Genomic DNA, 21,834 nt, shown 5'->3' on the forward strand with positions numbered 1-21,834 from the left:
TTTGTGAAGGTGTCTGCTTCTCGACTACATGCAGCCCAAACTGCATGGGTGTAGTTTCACAGAATCAAAATAAAATGCAATGACTGATTCATGGTTTCAGTTGGGGAATCTGTAGCTGTGACTCCAGCCTGTCTGATGAAGCCTCAGCAAAGTGAAACTTGGAGCTGGTCTGTTTACATGCCATGTTCCTGTCCATGAGTTTTCTTCAGCAAGCCAAGCTACTTCTTGGAAAGACAACCTGAACACACCTTAAACATCGTCGGAGTTACTACAAAGCAGCCTTCCTTGTTTTAAAAAACAGAATCACATTTAAACTTTGCCATGAGTCTGTAACCATGACACAAACAGCAGGAACACTGTTCCTGCACAGCAGCACACAGTGAAAGGCCTCTGTCCTTTTCATGTTTAACAACACATTTCTAATTTGCAGAAGATAACAAAACTGCCGTCATCCCTAAAGTTGCCATGCAAAACTCCAGTTATAAAGCCTGCAGGTGAAGTACAGAACCATTACAGCATCACTGATACAGTCTGTATGCAAACACAGGCTGTTAAACGCTGAGATATGTAGGAAAAACTGTAACAGGGAGTGTGCACAGACACACTTTGTAATCATGGTATCCAGCTGTGCAGGATGTAGTTAAACTTAAAGGTGTGTTATGTAAGGTGTGTTAGCTAGTCTCAAAATGAAGGCTGAGTTTAATGTCACAGCTTCTTATTCACACTGAAATGTGAGCTCTATTTTTGATGCAGAACTTTCACACTTTTACACACACACAACATGTGGGAAATAGCGCACTGTTACACTGATTCAATACAAAAAGCACCTGTTTGTCACCTGTGCAGCTTAATGCAGAACAACGCAACATCTCAGGCACAAATTCTAACCAACATATTGTGGCATGCAGAAAAGTGTCCATGTCATCTCGTCTTTATCCCCGAGTTCAGTAAACCAAACTTAGCACAAAAAGTAAGAGAAAAACAGAATTCACTTTCGCGTCCCATTTATGGATATAATTCACTTCATGTTTCGTTCAGTTTATGTTCTAATTCTACTTCTTTGTCTTTGGCACATTTTCACATGAACATTTATAGTAAAATAATCCTATTTAATTCAAATACAGTGGAATTCTTACTTCTCCCTTTTAAAACTCTGGAGACAAGCCGAGGATGAGCCCCTCAACTCTGGACCTGGGCCCGCTGAAGGTTGCCAGGGATTGCAAGTGGACTTGGATCAGAGGCTAATTTTTCCCACAGAGATCGTAACAACTACTCTGCGACCAGACCTCGTCCTTTGGTCTAACTCCTCAAAACTCAGTCGTTGAGCTGACGGTAACATGGGAGGAAGCAATTGAGGAGGCATTTGAGCGTAAGAACCAGCGGTATGCCAACTTGGCAGCTGAGGCAGAGGACAGAGGCTGGAAGATCAAGGTGCGTCCAGTGGAGGTGGGGTGCAGGGGCTTTGTTGGCAGTACAACAGCAAAGCTGCTCTGAGAGATTGGGATCAAAGGACAGGCACAACGGCAGGCTGTAAGATAGATAAGATAAGCTAAGTCTTTATTGTCATTGCACAGTCATACATAGTACAGTAGTACAATGAAACTGGAAAACTGTCCTACGTCGGCACTACATATAACAACACGACACGATATGGACACATCACAACGCAACACAAACAACACAACACAGTATATTAACTTAGTAATAAAAAAAGAAGAAGAAGTGTATTGCACACTGTTATTATTGCACATTAATTATTATTGCACCTCGTTATAAATGTCCATCCATCCATTCACTTCCGCTTCTCCTTTTCAGGGTCGCGGGGGGCGCTGGAGCCTATCCCAGCTGTCATAGGGCGAGAGGCGGGGTACACCCTGGACAGGTCGCCAGTCTGTCGCAGGGCCAACACACAGGGACAGACAACCATTCGCACTCACATTCACACCTAGTGACAATTTGGATTATCCAATTAACCTATCCCCACAAGCTGCATGTCTTTGGACGGTGGGAGGAAGCCGGAGTACCCGGAGGGAACCCACGCAAACACGGGGAGAACATGCAAACTCCACACAGAAAGACCCCGGCCTGATGGTGGAATTGAACTCAGGACCTTCTTGCTGTGCGGCAACAGTGCTAACCACCGTGCCACCGTGCTACCGTTATAAACATAAATATTATTATTGTTATTGTTTTAAACATTGTTACCTCCCCCCTAAAAAAGTCCAGGGAGGTAGCCAGTCAGGTCAGCTGTTAGCATTGATCAGGGCTGTTGTGAATTAGAGAACTAGCTAACACTGCTGAGAGGACCAGTCACTGGTTATGGCTAAAAAGGGCTGACATCACTTTGGCAGCTAAGGCAGTCAGCTAACCGCGAGACAATTACCATTTATTTGTATTTATTTTATGCAACTTCTTGCATTAAGTCATTTTAAAAGTCAGACATTTGGAGGTTAGTGGCTCCAGTCCAGCTCTACACACACACACACCTGGATACACCAAGGTCAGGCTCTGAGTGAGGCCTGTCACTATCATTATCACAATTATACTACACTATTATACTACTACTATATACTACATTATACTGGATCATAATAATGGATTGCATTTATATAGCAATTTTCAAGACCCTCAAAGCGCTTTACAATGCCACTATTCATTCACTCTCACACTCACACACTGGTGGAGGCAGCTACGGTTGTAGCCACAGCTGGGGCAGACTGACAGAAGCTGCCATATCGCCCATCGGCCCCTCTGACCATCACCAGTAGGCGGGAGGTGAAGTGTCTCGCCCAAGGACACAACGACCAGGACAGAGAGAGCTGTCGTCCCACATTTAACTTAAACATATTTATTTTTTTATTTGCACTCAAAATGAATCAACTTTCAGCAAAACCCAATAATTACAGTTCTGTGTTAAACAATTACAAAACTTTCAGATTCACACACACCACCACCAAACTCAGACATTAGAACAGTTGTTTCTACTACTCAAACTACATTTCTTATTTATATATTAATCAAACTAATTCTGATTTATATTTGACCAAAAATGCTTTATTATTAGGAAATAGAGAAAAGCATTTTTACTCACATAAGGCTGGATATTAAGACCTTTTAACCTCTCTGAGCTGTGTTGTGGAGGTGGCTAGTTGGAGGATTTCAATCTCTTTCTACTAATGCATAGCTTGGGAAACAAACAACAACGTGTGGGACTAATAAAGGTTATCTTATCTTATCTTATTGGAGAATTCATTAATGAAGCAGAACACGTGAAGTAGGCAGAATCTGGACTCATCGTTGAGAATAACTTTCCCCCACATGTTCAGGTTCAGTGGACATGTTGCTGATATTGTCACGATATTCATGTTCGATGTTGAAATACCTGCAGCCCACATGCACCCCATCGAGGCAGGAGAATGCCCGATGGTAACAGAATATGACTAAGTGCAAAGTTGACCTTCAAAATCCCCAGATCGCAGTTCAGTCTAGTCTGCAGGAAGAATGAGTGATCCACGAGGGCCCTGCCTATAAAAAAATCTGGATTTACAGGATCTGTAACACAGGGGACTCTCAGAAGTCTCGCAGAGTCGGGTCTCCCTGGGTCAGAGCTGTTTCAGCAGCCGGAGGAGCCACACAATTTTAGACGAGTAGTTTACAACTTTACAACAGTTTTATTCCAGAAGATGGCAACAGTGTTAAATCAATGGTTAAAACTGACTTATCCAAACATTTGTAATTTGGATCCATTTCTTCAATTAAAAAAAGGACAGTTTATTCAGATTGGAAGATGTAGCAAATAATAAACCCTTCATTTTACTTAACATCTCTTTACATTTTGTGTACTGCCTGTCTCATTCATTAATGTGTTGGTGAAACTGGTGATGAAGGTGTGTTTATTTGTTTTTAATGGTAGTAATTACTATCACTGGGAAAACTTTCCATTTCTTATTTTCTCAAAAACCTTTGAATTCAACACTTGATCTCACAATACCAAATACAACAGGAACTAAAATTCTACAATAAGGAAACTGGAAGTATGAAGTGAAGCACTCTGGAACATCGCTGCTGGGTGAAGCAGAACAAACACAGGCATGCGGAGTAAGAGTACAGTTCACATATGACCGTACGATGAAACACTGAGCTGCTGACGGTGAGGACGTCACTGCCGTCATCAGTTGTCCTCACAGCCGGGACGCTTCCTGTAGTTTTTAGTCATCATATTCCTGAAGGAGGTGAACTGGCACCTGGACTCTTCTACCTTCTTTTCTTTTTGCACCTCTTTCTTTTCCTCTCCTTGACCCATAGCTCCACTCGTGTCCTTCTCTTCATCTTTTTGTCCTTTCTCAGTTTTGTCTAGATGTTCTTCTGTTTTCCTTCCTTCTGCCTCTTCGTCCTCCTCCTCCAGTAGGTGACTGAGATGCATTCCTGTCTCCTTTGCACTCACAAGAGAAAGCTGATCATTAGGTTGTTCCTTCGGCAGTTGCTTGGGTCTGAAGATCATCTTGTGCTGGAGGTCACAGGGGGAACTGCCTCTTGCCTCTTGCCCCAGGCTGGACAGGAACTGATAAGCCACCCTGCTATTTTCCTGATCGCTGCTCTCATTCACATCCTCCAGACTGTAATGTGTCCAGCGCTCAGGATGCACTAGGTAGTCTGGGACTAATCTCTTCTTTGGTGGTGTGGGACAGATGGATGACGGATGGCTTGTGTTTTGACTGTGAAGTGAGGATTCGTCTGCAACAGTGTTCTGATTTAGAGAGGAGAAAGTCTGCCTGCCAATACTGTCTAGGCAGTCAAAGATACTGTGGCTGCGGTCAGAGAAGGCTGAGGTACCTCCACTCAGACTGAATGAACTCTGAGATATGGGAATAGCTGCTGGTGCACACACATCATCATCATCATCATCACTGTGGTCTAGGTCTGGGTCAAATGGAGCTCTGCTGGGTTGTTGTTCAGGCTCAGATTCATCACTGGCTGACAGCTGGTCGCCATCGTCACTGTTTATCATATCACCGTGCTGTCTGACATGCTTCTGATCACACATCTTGACACCAACACTCTGACGAGAACCTGATGAGGGAGAAAGGAACAGAGCTGTGCTATAAATAACCATCATAAGGCCAACAAGGCTCAACTGTTGTTCCTCAAAGAACATTGCAAAATCAAAAAAAGCATTTCATGCTATTGTTTTGTAATTATATTTAAACTTGTTCTCTTGACGCTGCAGGGACTCCTGTTACAATGACAATAAGGATATACAGATTCTGGACGAGTCAAAACTGGATGCCAATACTTTGTGTTTTCCACAAACTCTCCAAGTTTTCAAACTGTTTCAATGTCTCTGAGCTTCTTTACTGGAATGCATCATTACAACGGTGGTAGAAAACCTACGATTGTACACTCGAGTCTGAAATCCAGCTGTGGCAGCCACAGCACACTACAAAAGAGGGGGTGAGAGGTGCACGACCGACTGAAGCACGTGACACAGGATGTGATGTCAAATTCAGCATGCAACACCCTCGACATGGCGATAATTATTAATAACAATATTTAAGTCATGCCACTAATACTGTAGAGTGAGCGTAGGCCATAATAATACACTGACCTTTATACTTAAGTGAGCACTCAAAGCGCTTTCTGCTGCAAGCCTCATTCACACACCAATAACACACATTTCATGCAAGTGCTTCTGTTTACATTATAGAGGCTTCCTTCATACTGCCATCATTAGTATCATTCCCAGCTCTATCTGTCAATGAGCAGAGACACCACCCATCAATTAGTTTAAAAACAGGAATGTCTCAAAGAACTGGATGACCTCTAACTTTCTGCTTCCAAGTTCAGCTCAAACGGAGATTATTGTACTCGGCCCTAAAAATCTTGGGAATATCAAAGCTGATTCTTCCTCTGGAGGGCATTTCCTGCAGTAACACTGTGAGGAATCATGGAGTCATGTTTGACCAGGACATGTCTTTCTCGCCTTCAGTACTCAAGTTAAACATTGCAATCAGTGGCTGACAAAGTGACTGCTATACATCCTTCACTTATTCGGGTAAAGAGTGGCACTAACATAAATTCTTTTTAAAGAGAGATGCGGCCAAGAGGACAACAGAAACTGTAACCGTAACCGGTATAGCTCTGACTTACTTTATATAACCTTTTTGCAAACCCTGTTCTCCACAGCCTATCTAACAATAGAAGTAAATGTACTGCACGCTGGAAACACAAAGAAACATCGAAAATTACTTTGTGGCACAGCGCTGCGCGGATCTCCCGGGTTACTGATTCTGCGCAGTCCCGGCTCCTGTCCAGCCAGCTAGCACGCTAATGCTAAGTGCTGTTGCGCTGCAGAGCAGCGGTAAGAGAACTGCCGGGGATCATTCTCAAAAAACATTTCACCCTGTCATAGGTTTACCTGACTGCTGGCGCTAACACCGACCCGGTAGTTTACAACGACGCGTAAACATCGACTTCCTCTACGCTTGCGTCTCAGAAGCTGCTGCCCCCAGCGGCCACAAACTGTGGCTGCAAAAGGATCAGACGAGCCTCCCGCGAAAAGTCTACACAGAAAAGGCTACAGCGCGTTTCACTCGGGAAGCATCCTGACATATACTATGCACCGTTTTATGTTTGGAAGGAGAGTGCGGTGGCTGCCTTTTGTTGACACGGAGAAAGCTTATGATATATCGTGGAATGTTTTTAATAAAATTAAAGGAGATAGGCATTAATAGTTCAATGTTTGTTTGTTTTTATATTTTTTACATGATCGGTGAATACAAGTAAGAACAGCACAAAGTGTTTCAGGGATTTGTTTTGTTTTCTGAGAATGGTTTCTCCCAGGGAAGTATAGAGCGTCCACATTCTTATCTATCATTATTACTGATAAGTTTGAACATTTGGAGAATGGATTGGGCTTTTCTGATGATGGCATAATCTGGAAGATTGGTAAAATGTAATGTTTGCTTTTAAAAAGATAAAAGAAGAATTTAATAATAATGAGGATCATCCATGTCAAGAGATTTTAAAACTACGTTGGGGAAAGGAAAAAGGATGCAATCAAGTCATTTTGGCTGCACAGTAGACAAGATTACAGGGATTAATGTTAAGGGTCTGAACGGGATGATGGGAAGGGCCAAATGTACCACTGTCCAGTTGACTGTCTGTCCTTTGCCAATAATTTCAATAATTTTATACTCGTTTTGATACTGCAGATTTTAAAGAAAGGACAATGGACTGTGATGGCTGACGTAGCCCAGAGCACTACAATTCATCTGTCTGAGGAAATGGTTGGCAAATGTTTGTCTATGATTGAGCCATATAAAGCATTTTGAAAGCTTGTTAAGCACAGTTGAAGGGGAACTTAGGATCTTGATCAAACTGTTTTGGTTTGTATTAAATACTTGAATAGTTCCTAGAATACGGAAGACTAGTGTAATTAAGAAATAATTAAGAAATAATTAAGCCACTTCTCAACAGGCCGGGTTCCAAAGCCCTTAGTGAGTTTCGTCCAGTGGCCCTGACCCCTGTGCTTAATGGATGGAGCAAGTGGTTAATAAATAGCTCACCTCTTCAAAAGTGGATCAGTGGGAAAAAGTCACAAAGGGCACAGGAGGTGCAATGTTGTTGATTTGACTTCTGCCTTCAATGCAATGAGGAAATACATTTTACTTCAGCGAGTATTTAACGTGTGTGTGTGTGGGGGGGGGGGGGGGGGGGGGGGGAATAATAACCTCATTTGTTGATTTATCTTTGCAAAAGATAAGAGCTTGTCCCAAATGCACAGGCAAGAATGCACATCAAAAGAATCCATATAAAGAATCCTGCAATCCATGTTGCAGGAAAATGAACTTTTGTTTTCAAGAAGAGGCAGTATAACATTATTGTTCTTTACGAAATATGAGAGAACTGTTACATAATTTACAAAACAACAAATTGCAGCTGGACATAAAGATGTTTTGGACAAATTTCTAGTTCAGATGTTCTTTTTTGTTGAGTTAATAGAGAGAATATAGTTTATAATTTTATTATTATATATTATAAATATATGGCTTGATGTATACTCAATCATCCAGGAAAGGAAATCCCAAAGGGTTGATTCTGTGTGTCTGGATGGAGCATTTTCAGTGGGAAACACGTTTCATCACTCATCCAAGTGACTTCAGTCTCAGCTGACTGCAGGTTTCCCTATAACCGTATCAACAGCACATTTACACATTGACTGAAACTACCACTGGCAAACAATAGGGTGTGAGGTCAGTCCTAGATATATATGTAGAAAGTTAGTATACCATTCACACTTCACTCCAGTTGGTGGAGGTACTGCACCAAAACGTTGCTTGCTAACCGCCAATAAGAAGCCGAAGAAGTCCGCTCCAGTGTATATTAAAAACTCAGTGTTCAGTTCTTTTTTAATCAATTTAATCAAGGGACTCTGACACAGATAGTTGAGCATTGCTGAATTACTCTGAATTTATTTTTTTTAAAATGTGGCATTCGCAGAATCAGTTACAGATGTCATTCCCTCTTCACTCTTAAAAAATGGACAACCTATCTGTCTGGACCCTATAATGACATCAGTGTCCTCTTCATTAAAACAAAAATAATTGCAACATACAGTCTGTATCACCATATTTTCCAAAACAGAGGACACTTGACCCAGTTTTTAACATATTTAAACGATGCCTTCGTTTAAATATGTTAATTAAAAATGAAATTAAAAAATGGAATTAAATAATGGTACAGAAATAAGGCCTCATCTGTATAAGAAAAATACGACGGTACGAGGGAATTTTTTTTGCAGTTCGTCTGAAAAGCTGCAGTTGTGCTTTGGCATTTTTTAAACATCAATAGGCACTGATGCACGCAGTCTGTCCCGTCTGTGAGCGCAGAACAACCACAAAGCTGCTGCTCAGGGATGAAGTCACACATACGAGTCCTCTGTGGGAAAATCCGGACATTTTCATTAGTCTCGAAAATCCCCCCGGTTTTTTGCTGTTTCACCATTACACTGACATTTCCCAGTGCTGATATGTAAAACCATTAAAATACAAAATCTTAAAATACAAAAATACAAAATCACCAGACCTGGCATGTGTGCAAAATTTCATGAGTTTTTGAGCATGTTTAGGCCCTCAAAAAGGCCCTTGTTTTTCCTGAATAATAATAATAATAAGAGGAAACGGAGCAGACACAATAGGGCCTTCGCACTCTCAGTGCTCGGGCCCTAATAATAATAATAATAATAATAATTATTATTATTATTATTATTATTATTATTATAAGAATCATCAGGGCGGACGCTACTCGACACGTCTGCACTAGGGGGCGGACCATCCCGCAGCTGCCCTGTTGTGATTGGTTGAGACACTCCAAACCGGGATATTTTGAAAACAGGGTGGCTGCTGCTAGTTTTGTGACTGTTTTCCGAAGAGACGTTAGTGGCTTTCAGCCTAAACGTGCAGAAGAAAAGATTTTACAAGTTCTTTATGGAGCAGGATTCGCGGGATGCTGCGTGTCCGGGGAACGACGCGTCAGACGTGGTCGTGGTTAATCTGGACTTGGGTAACGGAGACACGGACAACGGCCCGGCCGGTAAAGGCTACGGCGGGGCGGATATAAATCGAGGTGAGGTCAGCAGCAGTGATCATCCACGTCCGCGTTGTAATCTTTTAAAACAGGAACCAGCTTGTAGGTTTCCTGCCGTGCATTTGACTGCTCTAGCACTGCTTAACTGACCCATGTGTGCTAATGACAGCGCATATGTGTTTGTAGCAGGCCTGTCACGTTAACGCTGTTAGCTTTCATGTTTCGCTCACGCGACGCGTCTACGCAGACGGTTCTGCAACAGTGATGCAGATAAACGTGCACACATCGTGCTGTAGGCTGAACCTTCAACACTACTGTGGCACTAAGCTATGCTTACATTTTGAATGGCTCTTTCAGCCCTCTGTGCAAATGTACCACATGCTAGTATACGCTCCAGCTGTTAGGTGTCGCAGATTAAGTGGTAACGCTCAAACAGATGTGTGGTAGACTTGCTTTTCAGGAGTCCCTACAAACCAGGAAATAAACGCTGAATATTTCATTTATGAGGTTAATTTAAACACAGTCCGTCAGTCTTATTGCTTTTGACCAGTAAAATAGTCCATGTGAACAAAGATTTTCCTCCATGGTGTTTCCGTCTTTAACAGCCTTGTTTAAAAACGAGGAGGAGAAGAAAGATGAAGATGGCAGTGATGACGACAGTGGAACATACTACTATAACACTGAAGCGTCGGGGACTGGGCTGCAGAGACGTGAGCCACCTTCGGGAGGAAGTTCAAGTCTTCCTGACACGTTCCAGACCAGCCACCTGTTGTTCTACGAGAGGTTCAAGGCCTACCAGGACTACATGCTCGGTAACCGACGCCTGCTAATATTAATAATCGTAACCCTGAGAAATTAGACTGCTGATCTCAGTCCTTGTGTTCTTGTGTGTGTAGGAGACTGTAAGCCTTCAGAGGTGAAGGACTTCACAGCAGACTACCTGGAGAAAACGGTGGAGCCATGTGACTGGTTGGCTCTTTGGTCTACTGATATCTTTGATGTTCTGGTGGAGGTAACGTAATGCTTTCATTAACCTGTGATCACACAGTCTAGTCATAACGACGCTGTAAGGACTGCTTTCCATCCCTCTCTGATGACACGTGTGAAAGCGGAGTCTGCAGGGTGATGGCTGTAGCTGTGTACTCCACTCTGCATCATGTTTAGCTGCGTGCAGCAGTGCAACAAGTGCAAACAAAAACCATCTCAGCTTTGTCAGCTTTATCAAACACCGATTGCATCTTGAACTTGTGACAGGAATGATGTTTGTGGCTCACACTGACTTGATGTCATTCATGACAGAATGTAGGCCAGCGAGTCCTTTACAGCAATTTAAATGCCTACAAACGATGCTGGCTGCCGTTCAGCTGTAGTGGTTGTAGGCTGTCAGTGCGCCGTCTACCTCAGCTGTCAAAATGTCTGTTGTCCACATCATTTACTCTGGAGGGAAGTGTAAGTGTGAAAGGAGTCGAGATGCGTGGATCAGTCACTTTTGGCTCATGACAGAGATGTTGAGGATATTCTGAACTTTTCTGTCACTAAGTCTTGCCTGTTTTATTTTTGTGCAGTCTCTGTTAGGAGAAAAGTTGCTTAAAGTGGATCTAACGTTGCCAGACTCTGACATTTAGTGAAAAAACTTTTATATTGTTTAAGAATGTAATCTAAGTGTTTATCAGAGGGAAAGTGTGATTTGTAGGACACTAGAGCCTGACATGCTGGCATGATGTTAGCTTATGACCAGCTGGTCTTTATCTGGCTTGTAGTCAGCTGTCCTGAGACAGAAGGGCCAGATGTGTAATCTGCTGTGACAATTTCAGGAATAAACAAGCATGTTCATACATTGTCAAAGGAGCTTGCAAAGAAAAGCGTCTGGACTTGTTTAAGTTACTTGAAGACGTTTCACCTCTCATCCGAGAAGCTTCTTCAGTTCTAAGGTCAAATGGTGGAGAGTCCCAGATTTAAACCCAGTGGGAGTGACCCCCCACAGAGGGACAAAAGGACCCCTGATGATCCTCTAATCACATGAGCCACGGTGTGAAAGAGGGATTGGGTCACAATCAGCCAGGGTTTCGGGTGAGCTCATTGTGAAACCTGGCCCCACCCTATCATGTGATGTCCTGAGGTCAGATGGCCCTCACACCCACTCAGGGTGGGTCCTTGGTCCCTCTGTGGGGGGTCACTCCCACTAGGTTTATATCTGGGACTCTCCACCATTTGACCTTAGAACTGAAGAAGCTTCTCGGATGAGAGGTGAAACGTCTTCAAGTAACTTAAAGAAGTCCAGACGCTTTCCTTTGCGAGCTCCTGAGGCTACGATGACCTGGATGACTGAGAACCTTCACAGACACATGTTTATGCAAGTTTTTCTGTGTTGGAGCCCTGACTTCAGTTCAGGAGACAAGGCATGAGGTGAGGAGGAGGGGCAGAAGACAGAGGCCAGTGGTGAAGTCATGTAGGTTGAGAGTTAGGCATTTGTCATCTTTAAATTTAAAAAGTACGTATCTGGCGAGTCTCCAGTGACATACAGAGGTCCAACCTGAGCGCTGGATTCGAGGTGGCGGGCCAACATAGCCTGTGCTCCAACATTGCTCCTGTGAACTCTTAATGGATAAACGTTTTTAAGAACACATCAATTTGTTAGGAAATGTTATTGCACACTAATCAATGTATATTTATGAGTGCAGCAATCTTTTTTACTAAAAACATTACTTTCTCTACCTTTTTAAAATTTCTTTAGTTTTTCTGAAAGTGCTCAGTGGTTATTTTATAGTTTGGAAACACCACCCACAGTGCTATAGTGTTACACAACTATAGTGCACTGTAACGCTGTTGATGCCATCAGTGACTGTAGCTCACTGGAAAAGGACCAAAGAGGGGGCTGCACAGTGTCTGCTGCCTTTACAGAATGTAAATGCACATAATCAAAGGCGCAGCAAACAAACGTGCGTGCTAATGTAGAGCTTGGAGGACGTTGGTTTGTAATCCTTGGGTTGTGGCTGCTGGTGGTTTCAGGTGCGAGACGTGGAAGTGAAGGACCTGAAGGCACGTGTGAGGCTGGTGCTGCCTCTGCAGTGTGATACCAGAGGCGTTGAGCTCCATGAAGAGGCCATGACGTCTCTCCTGGAGGCCACTCAGCACAAAGTGCCCCTGCAGGAGCTGCAGGTGGTCTACGAGGAGTCTGGGGACATTGATCAGACTGCCCTTGCCCTTGAGCATGTAAGGTAGGACTTGGAGGCCACGGGGAGATTACATGTTGTTGTTTTGCCCTGACGTATATGTGACATCCTTTCCTTTCATCTGCAGGTTTTTCTATAAACACATCTGGAGGGAGTGGGATGAGGAAGAGGAGGATGATGACTTTGACTACTTTGTCCGCTGTGTGGAACCCCGGATACGACTGTGAGCACTCTAGGATGATCCTATATTAAGAAGTGTTTGTTTGTGCCCGTAGCCCTGACTAAAACATGTCTTATCGTAGCTACTACGACATGTTGGAGGACAGAGTCCCAGCAGGCCTGGTGGCAGAGTACCAGTCCTTACTGGAGAAGTGTTCCAAGTGCTTCCAGCAGTTCTCCGCGTTGCGCAGTGGCCTCAGTGCCGACTCGGACTCGGAGCTCGACAACGTGTCCATGGTAGAGGGCCTGAAGCTCTGTGACCAGCTGGAGAGCTTCAAACGCAAGCTGCGCATCATTGAGAACCCCCTGCTGAGGTAGTGTGCATCAGGGCTGGGCATCGTCACTGATTTCTAGAATCGATTCGATTCGATTTGAATCTGGGAAAATTGCCTCAGACAGTCAGAAATATTATAATTCAGATCAGTACATTTCCATATTTCTGTATCAATAAAAAGGAAGCTGACACACGCAAGACTTTATCAAAGGTGTGAGCATCACAGCGAGGCCTTTGTGTCAAAGTAGCTGAGCATAAAACACAGAAAAACATGAAGGTGGTTTTCCTGTTCTGGATTTTATAAAAACATTCTGCAGTAGATCAAAAACGAAAGAAAACCATTAATCAACATATGAACGTTAGCTCTGACGTTACAGCGGTTTTATTAGAGATACGGCTAACAGGCATTTTGTATAATTTTAAAGAGTTTAAATTTGTTCAGTAAGTAAGTTATTATTAATCCTTTATTTATCCAGGTAAAAAATCTCATTGAGATTAAAAATCTCATTTCCAAGAGAGTAAAGGGGGAAAAAAACAGCGTCCGACAGGCTGTAAACAACGGTAGACTTGTGTGTAACAAGCAAGCGAATAATGCAGAAAAGGTGAAGAGGTGAAGCGTAGTTTGGAGAGAGATCAAACTAACAGCGCAAAAAGGGCGTGAACACAAAGCGCCGACCCGCCGACGGATCAGAAACGGCGAGCTGTCCGCTTTCAGCCCCGACCGTGTCCGTGCTGTCGGGTGAGAAAGTCACATCTCACTGATTCTGATCCGTCGGCGGGTCGGCGCTGTGTGTTCACGTCTCTGTGCAGAAGCCGTGTTCCTGCTCTCATTACTGTCTTAGCTGTTTGGTGGTTGTTGAAATTTTGAGGTTTAACCTGAGATTCTGGCATTTCGGGCAAAATAAATTTATATTAAAAAATCGATTCAGGATTTTAATGAATCGATTTCACATTATCCAAGCCAGAATCGATTTTAATCGATTATTAAAACCCTCGTGTGCATGTCCTTCATTGTTCCTTCTCACGCCCAGTGTTCTACACCCCTCCTCTCATGTAGATACGTGCTGGCCTATAAAGGAAATACGAGGCAGCAGTGTGTGCAGAGCAGAGGACCTCGAGCATCAGGCGCAAAGGTGGTTCATGTGGTTACTGCGTCCTGCAGCACCGTCCAGCTGCAGTCTCTGCTTAGTGCCAGACTCATTCCTCTATGCTCATCTGAAGACACTGAAATTCAGGTCAGTTGCACAGAAGCATAGCTGCGTGTCCAAAGATCACGTCAGCGAATACATTTGGAGTTTGGACCGGATTGTTTCTTCTTCTTTTCTACTCTACCTGAACTCAAAGCGCTTTTTACAACATGCCTCACACCCACAAGCACTTCTTTCTATCCGTTCTTTCCTTCTTTTTAACGTTCACACTCCGATTGATGCATCAGAGAACAACTTGGGGTTAGTACCTTGCTTAAAGGTATTTGGCATGCAGACTGGAGCAGACGGGGATTGAACCACCAACCTTCCAGTTAGCAGATGACATGCTCAAACCCCTGAGCTACAGCCACCCAAACCTTCACCTTAACCCCTCGCACTGACAGCATTCATGCTCTATTACACAGCAAATTTTAATGTTGTTGTCTTGTAACCATAGTGAGGCGACTGTAAGCTGCTAATGGTGACTGTGTCATGTACGTAGTTCCACAGAGAGCCGGTATCAGCTGTGGATTCGTGCTATCAGGGCGACTTGGTGATTGTTCTCCCAGGAATGTACAGTGTCAGCAGCTCCATCTTCATACCAGACTCCATCACCATAGAAGGTAGGACACTCACGCCATGCTTGTGTAGAAGTGATGCTAATACATGGAAACCAAAGATGTCAATTCAGATGTTTTATGCATGATGTGCCGTTCCTCTTGAAGAGCCCTGTTTGTGTGTCCATCAAATTAAGAAGTACATGCAAGCTCGCCATGGTTGAAATGAAGGGGCCACTATGTTTTACGCAAACGTTGGTTATAAGTTATTAACCTGGGAGCTTCACAGTGCACTTCATAGTTGTATGTACAGGTAGACTGATCTGTGATGGTCACATGCAGCTACACTTCAGGACCCCTCGAACATTGACACCATCAGCGGAGCTCCTGAGCTGCAGCTGAGCCCAAACGTTCGCAGGTTGATATATTACAAAAAAAGACAGCACATACACTGGTGCTGTGATATCATATCACCTGTGATAGCACTCGTACATTAATACAAACATTATTATTGCTATAGCAACACCATTCAGGGAGACGAGATGGACATCAGTTATGAAGGTGCTGACGTGGAGCCGGGTGTAAATGCCTGCACCTGCTGACACGTCTGAGGGTGGATCGCACACATTTCCATCTTTGTCACATTTTCTTCATCCTGAATGCCGCGGTCTGTTTGCCAACTCAGCTGAGATCTCCTCTGATCATGGTTACAGTTACATGCAGCCACCATTGAATGGAAAGTGTGTGAAATGCAGAGCCCCTTTGTGTGGTTTCAGGGGCTTCTTTAAGTGTGTGTGTGTGTGTGTGTGTGTGTGTGTGTGTGTGTGTCAGGCTTTGGGTTTCCTGATGAAGTGGTGATTGAGAAGAAAAGCAAAGGTGACTCATTTGTGGAGTCTACAGGCGCTGATGTCAGACTCTCCAACATCAAGTTCATCCAGCATGATGCCATTGAAGGCATTCTGTGTGAGTATTACGTGCTCTGAGCTGCCATCACACTAACGCATTGTGTCATATTCAAACAGGCAGGGACACAGGAGCTAACCTTTACTCTTTAAAAACCCAGCCGCAAACACTAAGACAAGTGCAGACGTAGGCTGATTACTTCATTTTGGGTGTTGTAGCTTTCCTGAACAAAGTGTCAGATCAGAAGAACAGTAAATGGTAAATGGCCTGTATTTGTATAGCGCTTTTCTAGTCCCTAAGGACCCCAAAGCGCTTCACACTACATTCAGTCATTCATCCACACATTCACACACTGGTGATGGCAGCTACATTGTAGCCACAGCCACCCTGGGGCGCACTGACAGAGGCGAGGCTGCCGGACACTGGCGCCATCGGGCCCTCTGACCACCACCAGTAGGCAACGGGTGAAGTGTCTTGCCCAAGGACACAACGACCGGGACTGTCGGAGCCGGGGCTCGAACCGGCAACCATCCGATTACAAGACGAACGCCGAACTCTTGAGCCACGCCCAGTATTCTGTATAACTTTCAAACGCACACCTTAAACAGATAATTCTGAGGAAATGATATCTCGCTAATTTAGAAGATCATCATTTAGCCCGGAAAGCCAGTTTGCTGCGTTATAAAAAAAGCTCTCCTTAAAGCTACAACATCTGACTGATTTTCATGACTAATTGAAGAAAATATAAGCAGCCCTAGGTTTGTCTCTAGCACTGTAGCCAGGCTGACAAAAAGTCTGTACCACAGGCCTTCAGGCTGGCAGTAGTTAAACCGTTACTTCACTCAAGCCATCACCTGACCCGGCGGTCTTAGCTAATTATAGGCCAATCTCCAACCTTCCTTTATATCAAACATCCTTCAAAGAGTAGTTGTCAAACAGCTAACAGATCATCTGCAGAGGCTTATTGAAGAGTTTCAGTCAGGTTTCAGAGCTCATCACAGCACAGAAACAGCTTTAGTGAAGGTTACAAATGATCTTCTTATGGCCTCTGACAGTGGACTCATCTCTGTGCTTGTCCTGCTAGACCTCAGTGCAGCGTTCGATACTGCCGTGTGTGTGTATATATGTATAAAAGCTGCTGCTGGTAATCAGAAGTATAAGAATATTTTGTAGATATTTCTGTATATTTTTGAATTGTGGTGTAGGACGAAGAAGAAAATAATCCTATAAAAGTAACAACAACTTAAAACAAAAACTATCATTACTGTTTAATTTTAGCTTGTTAATTTTCACAAATACTGTAAAGGTGTTTAAAAATAAGCAACTTTTGATGTTTTCAGTTTAGTGAGGAAAAATCCAGTCTGTCTTCAGCTTGAACAAGTGTATTGAAATCTGGCTGAATGTCTAAGGTGGCTATTCAAAGTACAGCTAAGAGGTGATCATCAGTGACAGAGGATCTGGATTTGTTGAACTTCATCACTGAGAATGTGTGTTCACATACGTAGGTAGATCCTAAGTGGAGTAGAATTCTCTGGGCTTGTGTGGAAAGTCTTTGAGTGGAGAGTGAAACTCGGGCAGTGGGACTGACCTAAACTGCTCTGCCAGTAGTGTGTCAGACTAGGGAGAAGAAACTGTGTGCATTTCACTCTTGGCTGTGTTGAAGTCTTGAAATTGGCTTGAAAACTCACCATGCAATGCTTCCAACATGGATGAGTACCTGTGGAGGTGATCAGCTGGTGGTGTGGCTTCCTTGAGTGTTGGCACGTGAGTGAGAATATTGTCCCACATTTGGCTTAAGAGAAGCTGCAACTTTCTCTTGAAAGCCCTCACTGCTCTGTACGTTGCATGCACAAAAAGGCCCTTGCTTTGCAGTTTTCCCACACCGAGCCTCCTGACAGCTGTGTGGTAGCTTACGTTTTCCTCCAAAAGTGCAACAAACTGTCTGTGATTCAGTGCTCTGCTCTGATGAAGTCCAACATTTTTAGCTGTCAGACTTGGTCAACCATCTGTTCTCACACCTATCGCTTTGTCCCATTTCATGCCCAGCTTCTCCAAGCATGCATTTAACTTTGTGAAGAAATGACTCCCTGTCCCTTTCATTGACTGCATGGCTGCCAGCTCCTCCGTGATTTTGAAGTCTGCAGTGATCCCACGTAAAAAGACGAGTAGCTGGGCAGTGTCACGTACACCGCAGCTCTCATCCACAGCCTGGGAAAAGTAGTCAAAGTCAAACATGACCGAGGGGGCCAGGGGTAGCTGGCATCACCTGACGCTGTGCAGACAGAAGCAGATAATACGTCGAGGGTTTTCAAAATAAAAGCAACACAGTTGTATTGCATGCACAGCATAAACACTTGTTAATTTGTGCTTACAACATACCGTATGTGGCCCGTGTAAAATGCCCAGGTCTGTTTTAGGTCGTGTGGTCAGTTGGACTGGAGGTTGTGTTTATCTTAGGTGCATGGTGTTGTGTTGAGGTGTGTAGTAATGATGCCTTTCTTCTCGTTCCGGTTTGACTGCCAGGTGTGCGTCAGGGGACTCTGAATATGGAGAACTGTGTGCTACAGTGTGAGACCACTGGAGTCATCGTGAGAACATCTGCCCGTCTCACCATGAACATGTGCGACCTGTATGGCTCCAAGGTGAGACCTGAACTCCACCCATCACATGGTTTTCTGGAAACAAAAGATATGGCCAGTTCCTCCATGCTGTGAAGTAGGGCTGCCACGATTAGTCGACTAGTCACGATTACGTCGACTATCAAAATCGTCGACGACTGATTTAATAGTCGACGCGTCGTTTGAAGCTTTGTTAGATCCCAAAAGACGCAGGAATAAGTAGCAGGATTTAAGAGTGTAATAACGGACTGAAACAGGAGATGGCAGCACTGCATGTACAAGGATGCCAGCTGCCGTTAAACCCCGAAGAAGAAGAAGAAGCTGTGACCCAGAATTCATAGCGCGGCCCAGCTCAGTTTCCAACAATGGCGGCAGCTAGTTAGTTTTAATATTACTCTTATTATTCTTTCTGGGTCACAAAATAAACGTTTAACATATTTTCAGGCGAGAATGTAGCTGTGTAAACCTCAAATATCTGCTCAGTTTATCAAGACACCGCATATTTTCAAAAGCGCTCCGACGTTTTCGGAGACGGCTGTTACCCACTAGCTCGATAGCGAGCCGGGGGCTAGGTCACTAGAGCCGTGAGAACACCGGACTCTGGGCAAATCGTTTGCAAACCCACCGCCGTCTTTCGCTACTCAGGTTAAACATGATATATGAGTCACTTAGATAACTTAAACATGTTATTGTTTGGCTTTTTTCAGTATTTTATTTGTTCCTGAGTAAATCGGTTTGGCTGAGATTAAAGTTACAGTTTTTACACAGCTGAATAAACATCAAGCAGACAGCTGATTATCAGAAGTGTGAGATGCTCCAGAATTTACTCCGGTGTCCTGTTATATTTTAGATAGCAAGGAGTTTATTAAACTTCACCGAAACAATCTGCAGATTTCATTAAAATTTAATAAACTATCATCTTGTCTTTATTTTTAGTTAGCACAGACCTTAAACACTTAAAGCTGTAAGCTAATGATAGTTATATAAGAGCAGATGCTGCTGGTGCAATAAGCTGTAGTTTTACGTCCAATGGATGATGATCTGATTAGTCGACTAATCGCAAAAATAATCGGTGACTAGTCGACTATCAAAATAATTATTTGTGGCGGCCCTACTGTGAAGTATGTGTTACACTGGAAACTATGCTGACCTGCCAGCTAATGACCTGACACAAGATCAGTAAAGCTTTGTGTAAAAAAACAAAACAACCCTATGTCCCAGTGTTCTTGTTGTGTGTGACGGTTCTCTGATCAGCTGACTGGTTATGCTGCTCCTTGTCTGTGTGCAGGGGGCAGGTGTGGAGATTTACCCCGGCAGCGTTTGCAGTCTTGTTGGTAACGGCATCCATCATTGTAAGGATGGGATCCTCATCAAGGTGAGATGAGATTCATCTTGCCAATATTCATATTTCTGCCAACTCCATCGTCCTGACTTTGTAAAGCTGTTATCACTGATGCTGTATTGTTAGTAGGCCTTTTACCCCCATTGTGGACACAGTAGTGCTTGTGCTTTGAGTGGCAGTGATGCAGTGGTTAGCACTGCTGCATTGCAACAAACAGGCTGCAGGTGTGATGCCCAGCATGTGCGTGTGCGTGTAGGACTTTGCTGATCAGATGGATGCAATGCCTTCCATCACCATGGAGAACAATGTGATCCACAACAATGAAGGCTATGGGGTGATTCTGGTGAAACCCAACAGTGGGGAAGAGCCCAGCATCCCTGTGGGCAGAAGTGAAGGTGGGTAAGGTGGTAATGTGAGGCAGCTTTGATAGCCCAGTGCACAATCTATAATCAGCTGCCCCTTTCCTCGCAGAGCACCCTGATGCACACACACAAGAGGAAAAGCAGGGAGGATCTTTAGACCATCACTTGATCTCCACCTCATTTTCAACACCACCTGTCAGCACCACGTCCAGCAGCAGCCCCTCGCTACCTTTTTTGGCTGGGTCTGCTAAGAACAGCTCAGACGGTGATGCGGCTGCGTCTACAGGCAGGAAGTGGCAGTTTAGCCGTCAGCTAAGCAGGAACGTGGAGATGTCCAGCCAAGCTGTTGAGGATCTGAAAGACCACCAAATCTTTGTGTCCTTTCAAGGAAACCAGTTCAAGCGCAACGGCATGGGCGATTTTGGCACCTTCTGCTACTAACACTGTGACCTAACATTGCCACGCACCCCTCGGCATTTCTGCCCAGTGTGTATGATGACACTAATCTTTTTGCCATAAAATAAATGTTGCAGGAATGTGTTGTTCTGATTCACGTGTGTGGAGCTGTGCACAGGCAGGTCTAAATATCAGTTCTGATGTTAACGTCCAGTGGCTGTGGATCAACCCTTCCTGTGGAATTTGCACAAATTCGTTTATCCGTTTTATTCCTCTGAGCTTTTTAAAAAAGAATTTAAATCCACGTTTGGTTTCTGTTTTATTCTGAGGTGGTGGCTTGCAGAGTGCTGAGGTTCACACAGATGCTTTTTAGAACAATGAGTTCAGATTTTTCAGACGTGTATGACAAAGTTAACAGTTTAGAAAAGTTTTATTTGCCATGTTCTGAAAACAATAAAAATTAACTCTACAGTTTAATATTTAGAAAGAACCAAGTGTGGTTGATGATGCATTTTGTGAAATGGATGAATAAAATACATTTTAAAGTCATATTTCCATCCTCTTCTGTCTGGATGTGCACCTCACCTGGGACAAAGAACACATGTCGGACGGGTCTTTGCTGGCAAACTTGTGTGGCCGTCCTTGACCAGTTCTGTGCAATTCCATTAATGAAGAACAAAAACAAAACGTACAACTCCTTTTTAAATACCATGGTTTATGTAGTTAGGTCCTTATATATGTTTAGACACTGACGGGGGGGGGGTTAACCTCTTTACTGAAACACTCCAAATATAGTTACATAATTATAGTTACATAACAGACATGTTTTTGAGTCTCAGCTTTCAGTGTATTCTTTCAGGATATGTTCTGTCATCAATGTCATAAAAGAGCTGGAGCTGATGTGAGGTGTGGTGCTTTCATGTGACAAATTTTGCTGTGAACAGGCAACAAGAGGTCAAAGTAGATCTCCATGCAGGTGAAACAAGCCATCTGTTATGTTGCGGGTAAGATTGACCCAGAACAGAAGTGATGTCACATGTCATCTGCATCACTACAGAAAGCGGAAAAAAAATCAAAATTATAAAAGAAAATAGTAAAATAATCAATGCCAGTGTTTCTGACACTTTTAAATGAGTAAACATGCCCAGGGAACATAATTGGTGTTCCTTGAAACCAACATAACAGAAAGTCAGAGTGCTGGTGAACATCCACAGGAGA

General features: G+C 43.7%; 2 protein-coding genes across 4 annotated transcripts; one reads left to right on the forward strand and one right to left on the reverse strand.

Moving 5' to 3' along the window:
• Nucleotides 1-3,637: 3,637 nt before the first annotated feature.
• Nucleotides 3,638-6,560, reverse strand: tssc4 (tumor suppressing subtransferable candidate 4). Of its 3 annotated transcripts, none has more exons than XM_086297069.1 (2): nucleotides 6,416-6,560; nucleotides 3,638-5,070 (listed from the first exon to the last, which is right to left on the reverse strand). In XM_086297069.1, the coding sequence occupies exon 2, from the start codon at nucleotides 5,042-5,044 to the stop codon at nucleotides 4,172-4,174; it is 873 nt and encodes a 290-aa protein (XP_086153195.1). In that variant the 5' UTR covers nucleotides 5,045-5,070; nucleotides 6,416-6,560; the 3' UTR covers nucleotides 3,638-4,171. The 3 variants fall into 3 exon arrangements, with proteins under 3 accessions (XP_086153195.1, XP_086153203.1, XP_086153210.1); XM_086297077.1 differs by lacking the exon at nucleotides 6,416-6,560 and adding an exon at nucleotides 6,247-6,407; XM_086297084.1 differs by lacking the exon at nucleotides 6,416-6,560 and adding an exon at nucleotides 6,148-6,407.
• Nucleotides 6,561-9,350: 2,790 nt separating this feature from the next.
• On the forward strand, nucleotides 9,351-21,177 carry shcbp1 (SHC SH2-domain binding protein 1). Its single transcript, XM_086297095.1, has 13 exons — nucleotides 9,351-9,624; nucleotides 10,191-10,397; nucleotides 10,482-10,597; nucleotides 12,595-12,803; nucleotides 12,886-12,981; nucleotides 13,061-13,291; nucleotides 14,309-14,486; nucleotides 14,941-15,061; nucleotides 15,827-15,958; nucleotides 18,422-18,540; nucleotides 19,805-19,891; nucleotides 20,115-20,253; nucleotides 20,330-21,177. Exons 1-13 carry the CDS (start codon nucleotides 9,486-9,488, stop codon nucleotides 20,659-20,661), a joined length of 2,106 nt encoding a protein of 701 aa, XP_086153221.1. The 5' UTR covers nucleotides 9,351-9,485; the 3' UTR covers nucleotides 20,662-21,177.
• The last annotated feature ends 657 nt before the right edge of the window (nucleotides 21,178-21,834 follow it).

Source organism: Aulonocara sp. 'chitande type north' Nkhata Bay, linkage group LG1, assembly GCF_057382095.1.
Source record: "Aulonocara sp. 'chitande type north' Nkhata Bay isolate Kocher_YH1m ecotype deep benthic linkage group LG1, A_spYH_male_GT1.1, whole genome shotgun sequence".
NCBI lineage: Eukaryota > Metazoa > Chordata > Actinopteri > Cichliformes > Cichlidae > Aulonocara > Aulonocara sp. 'chitande type north' Nkhata Bay.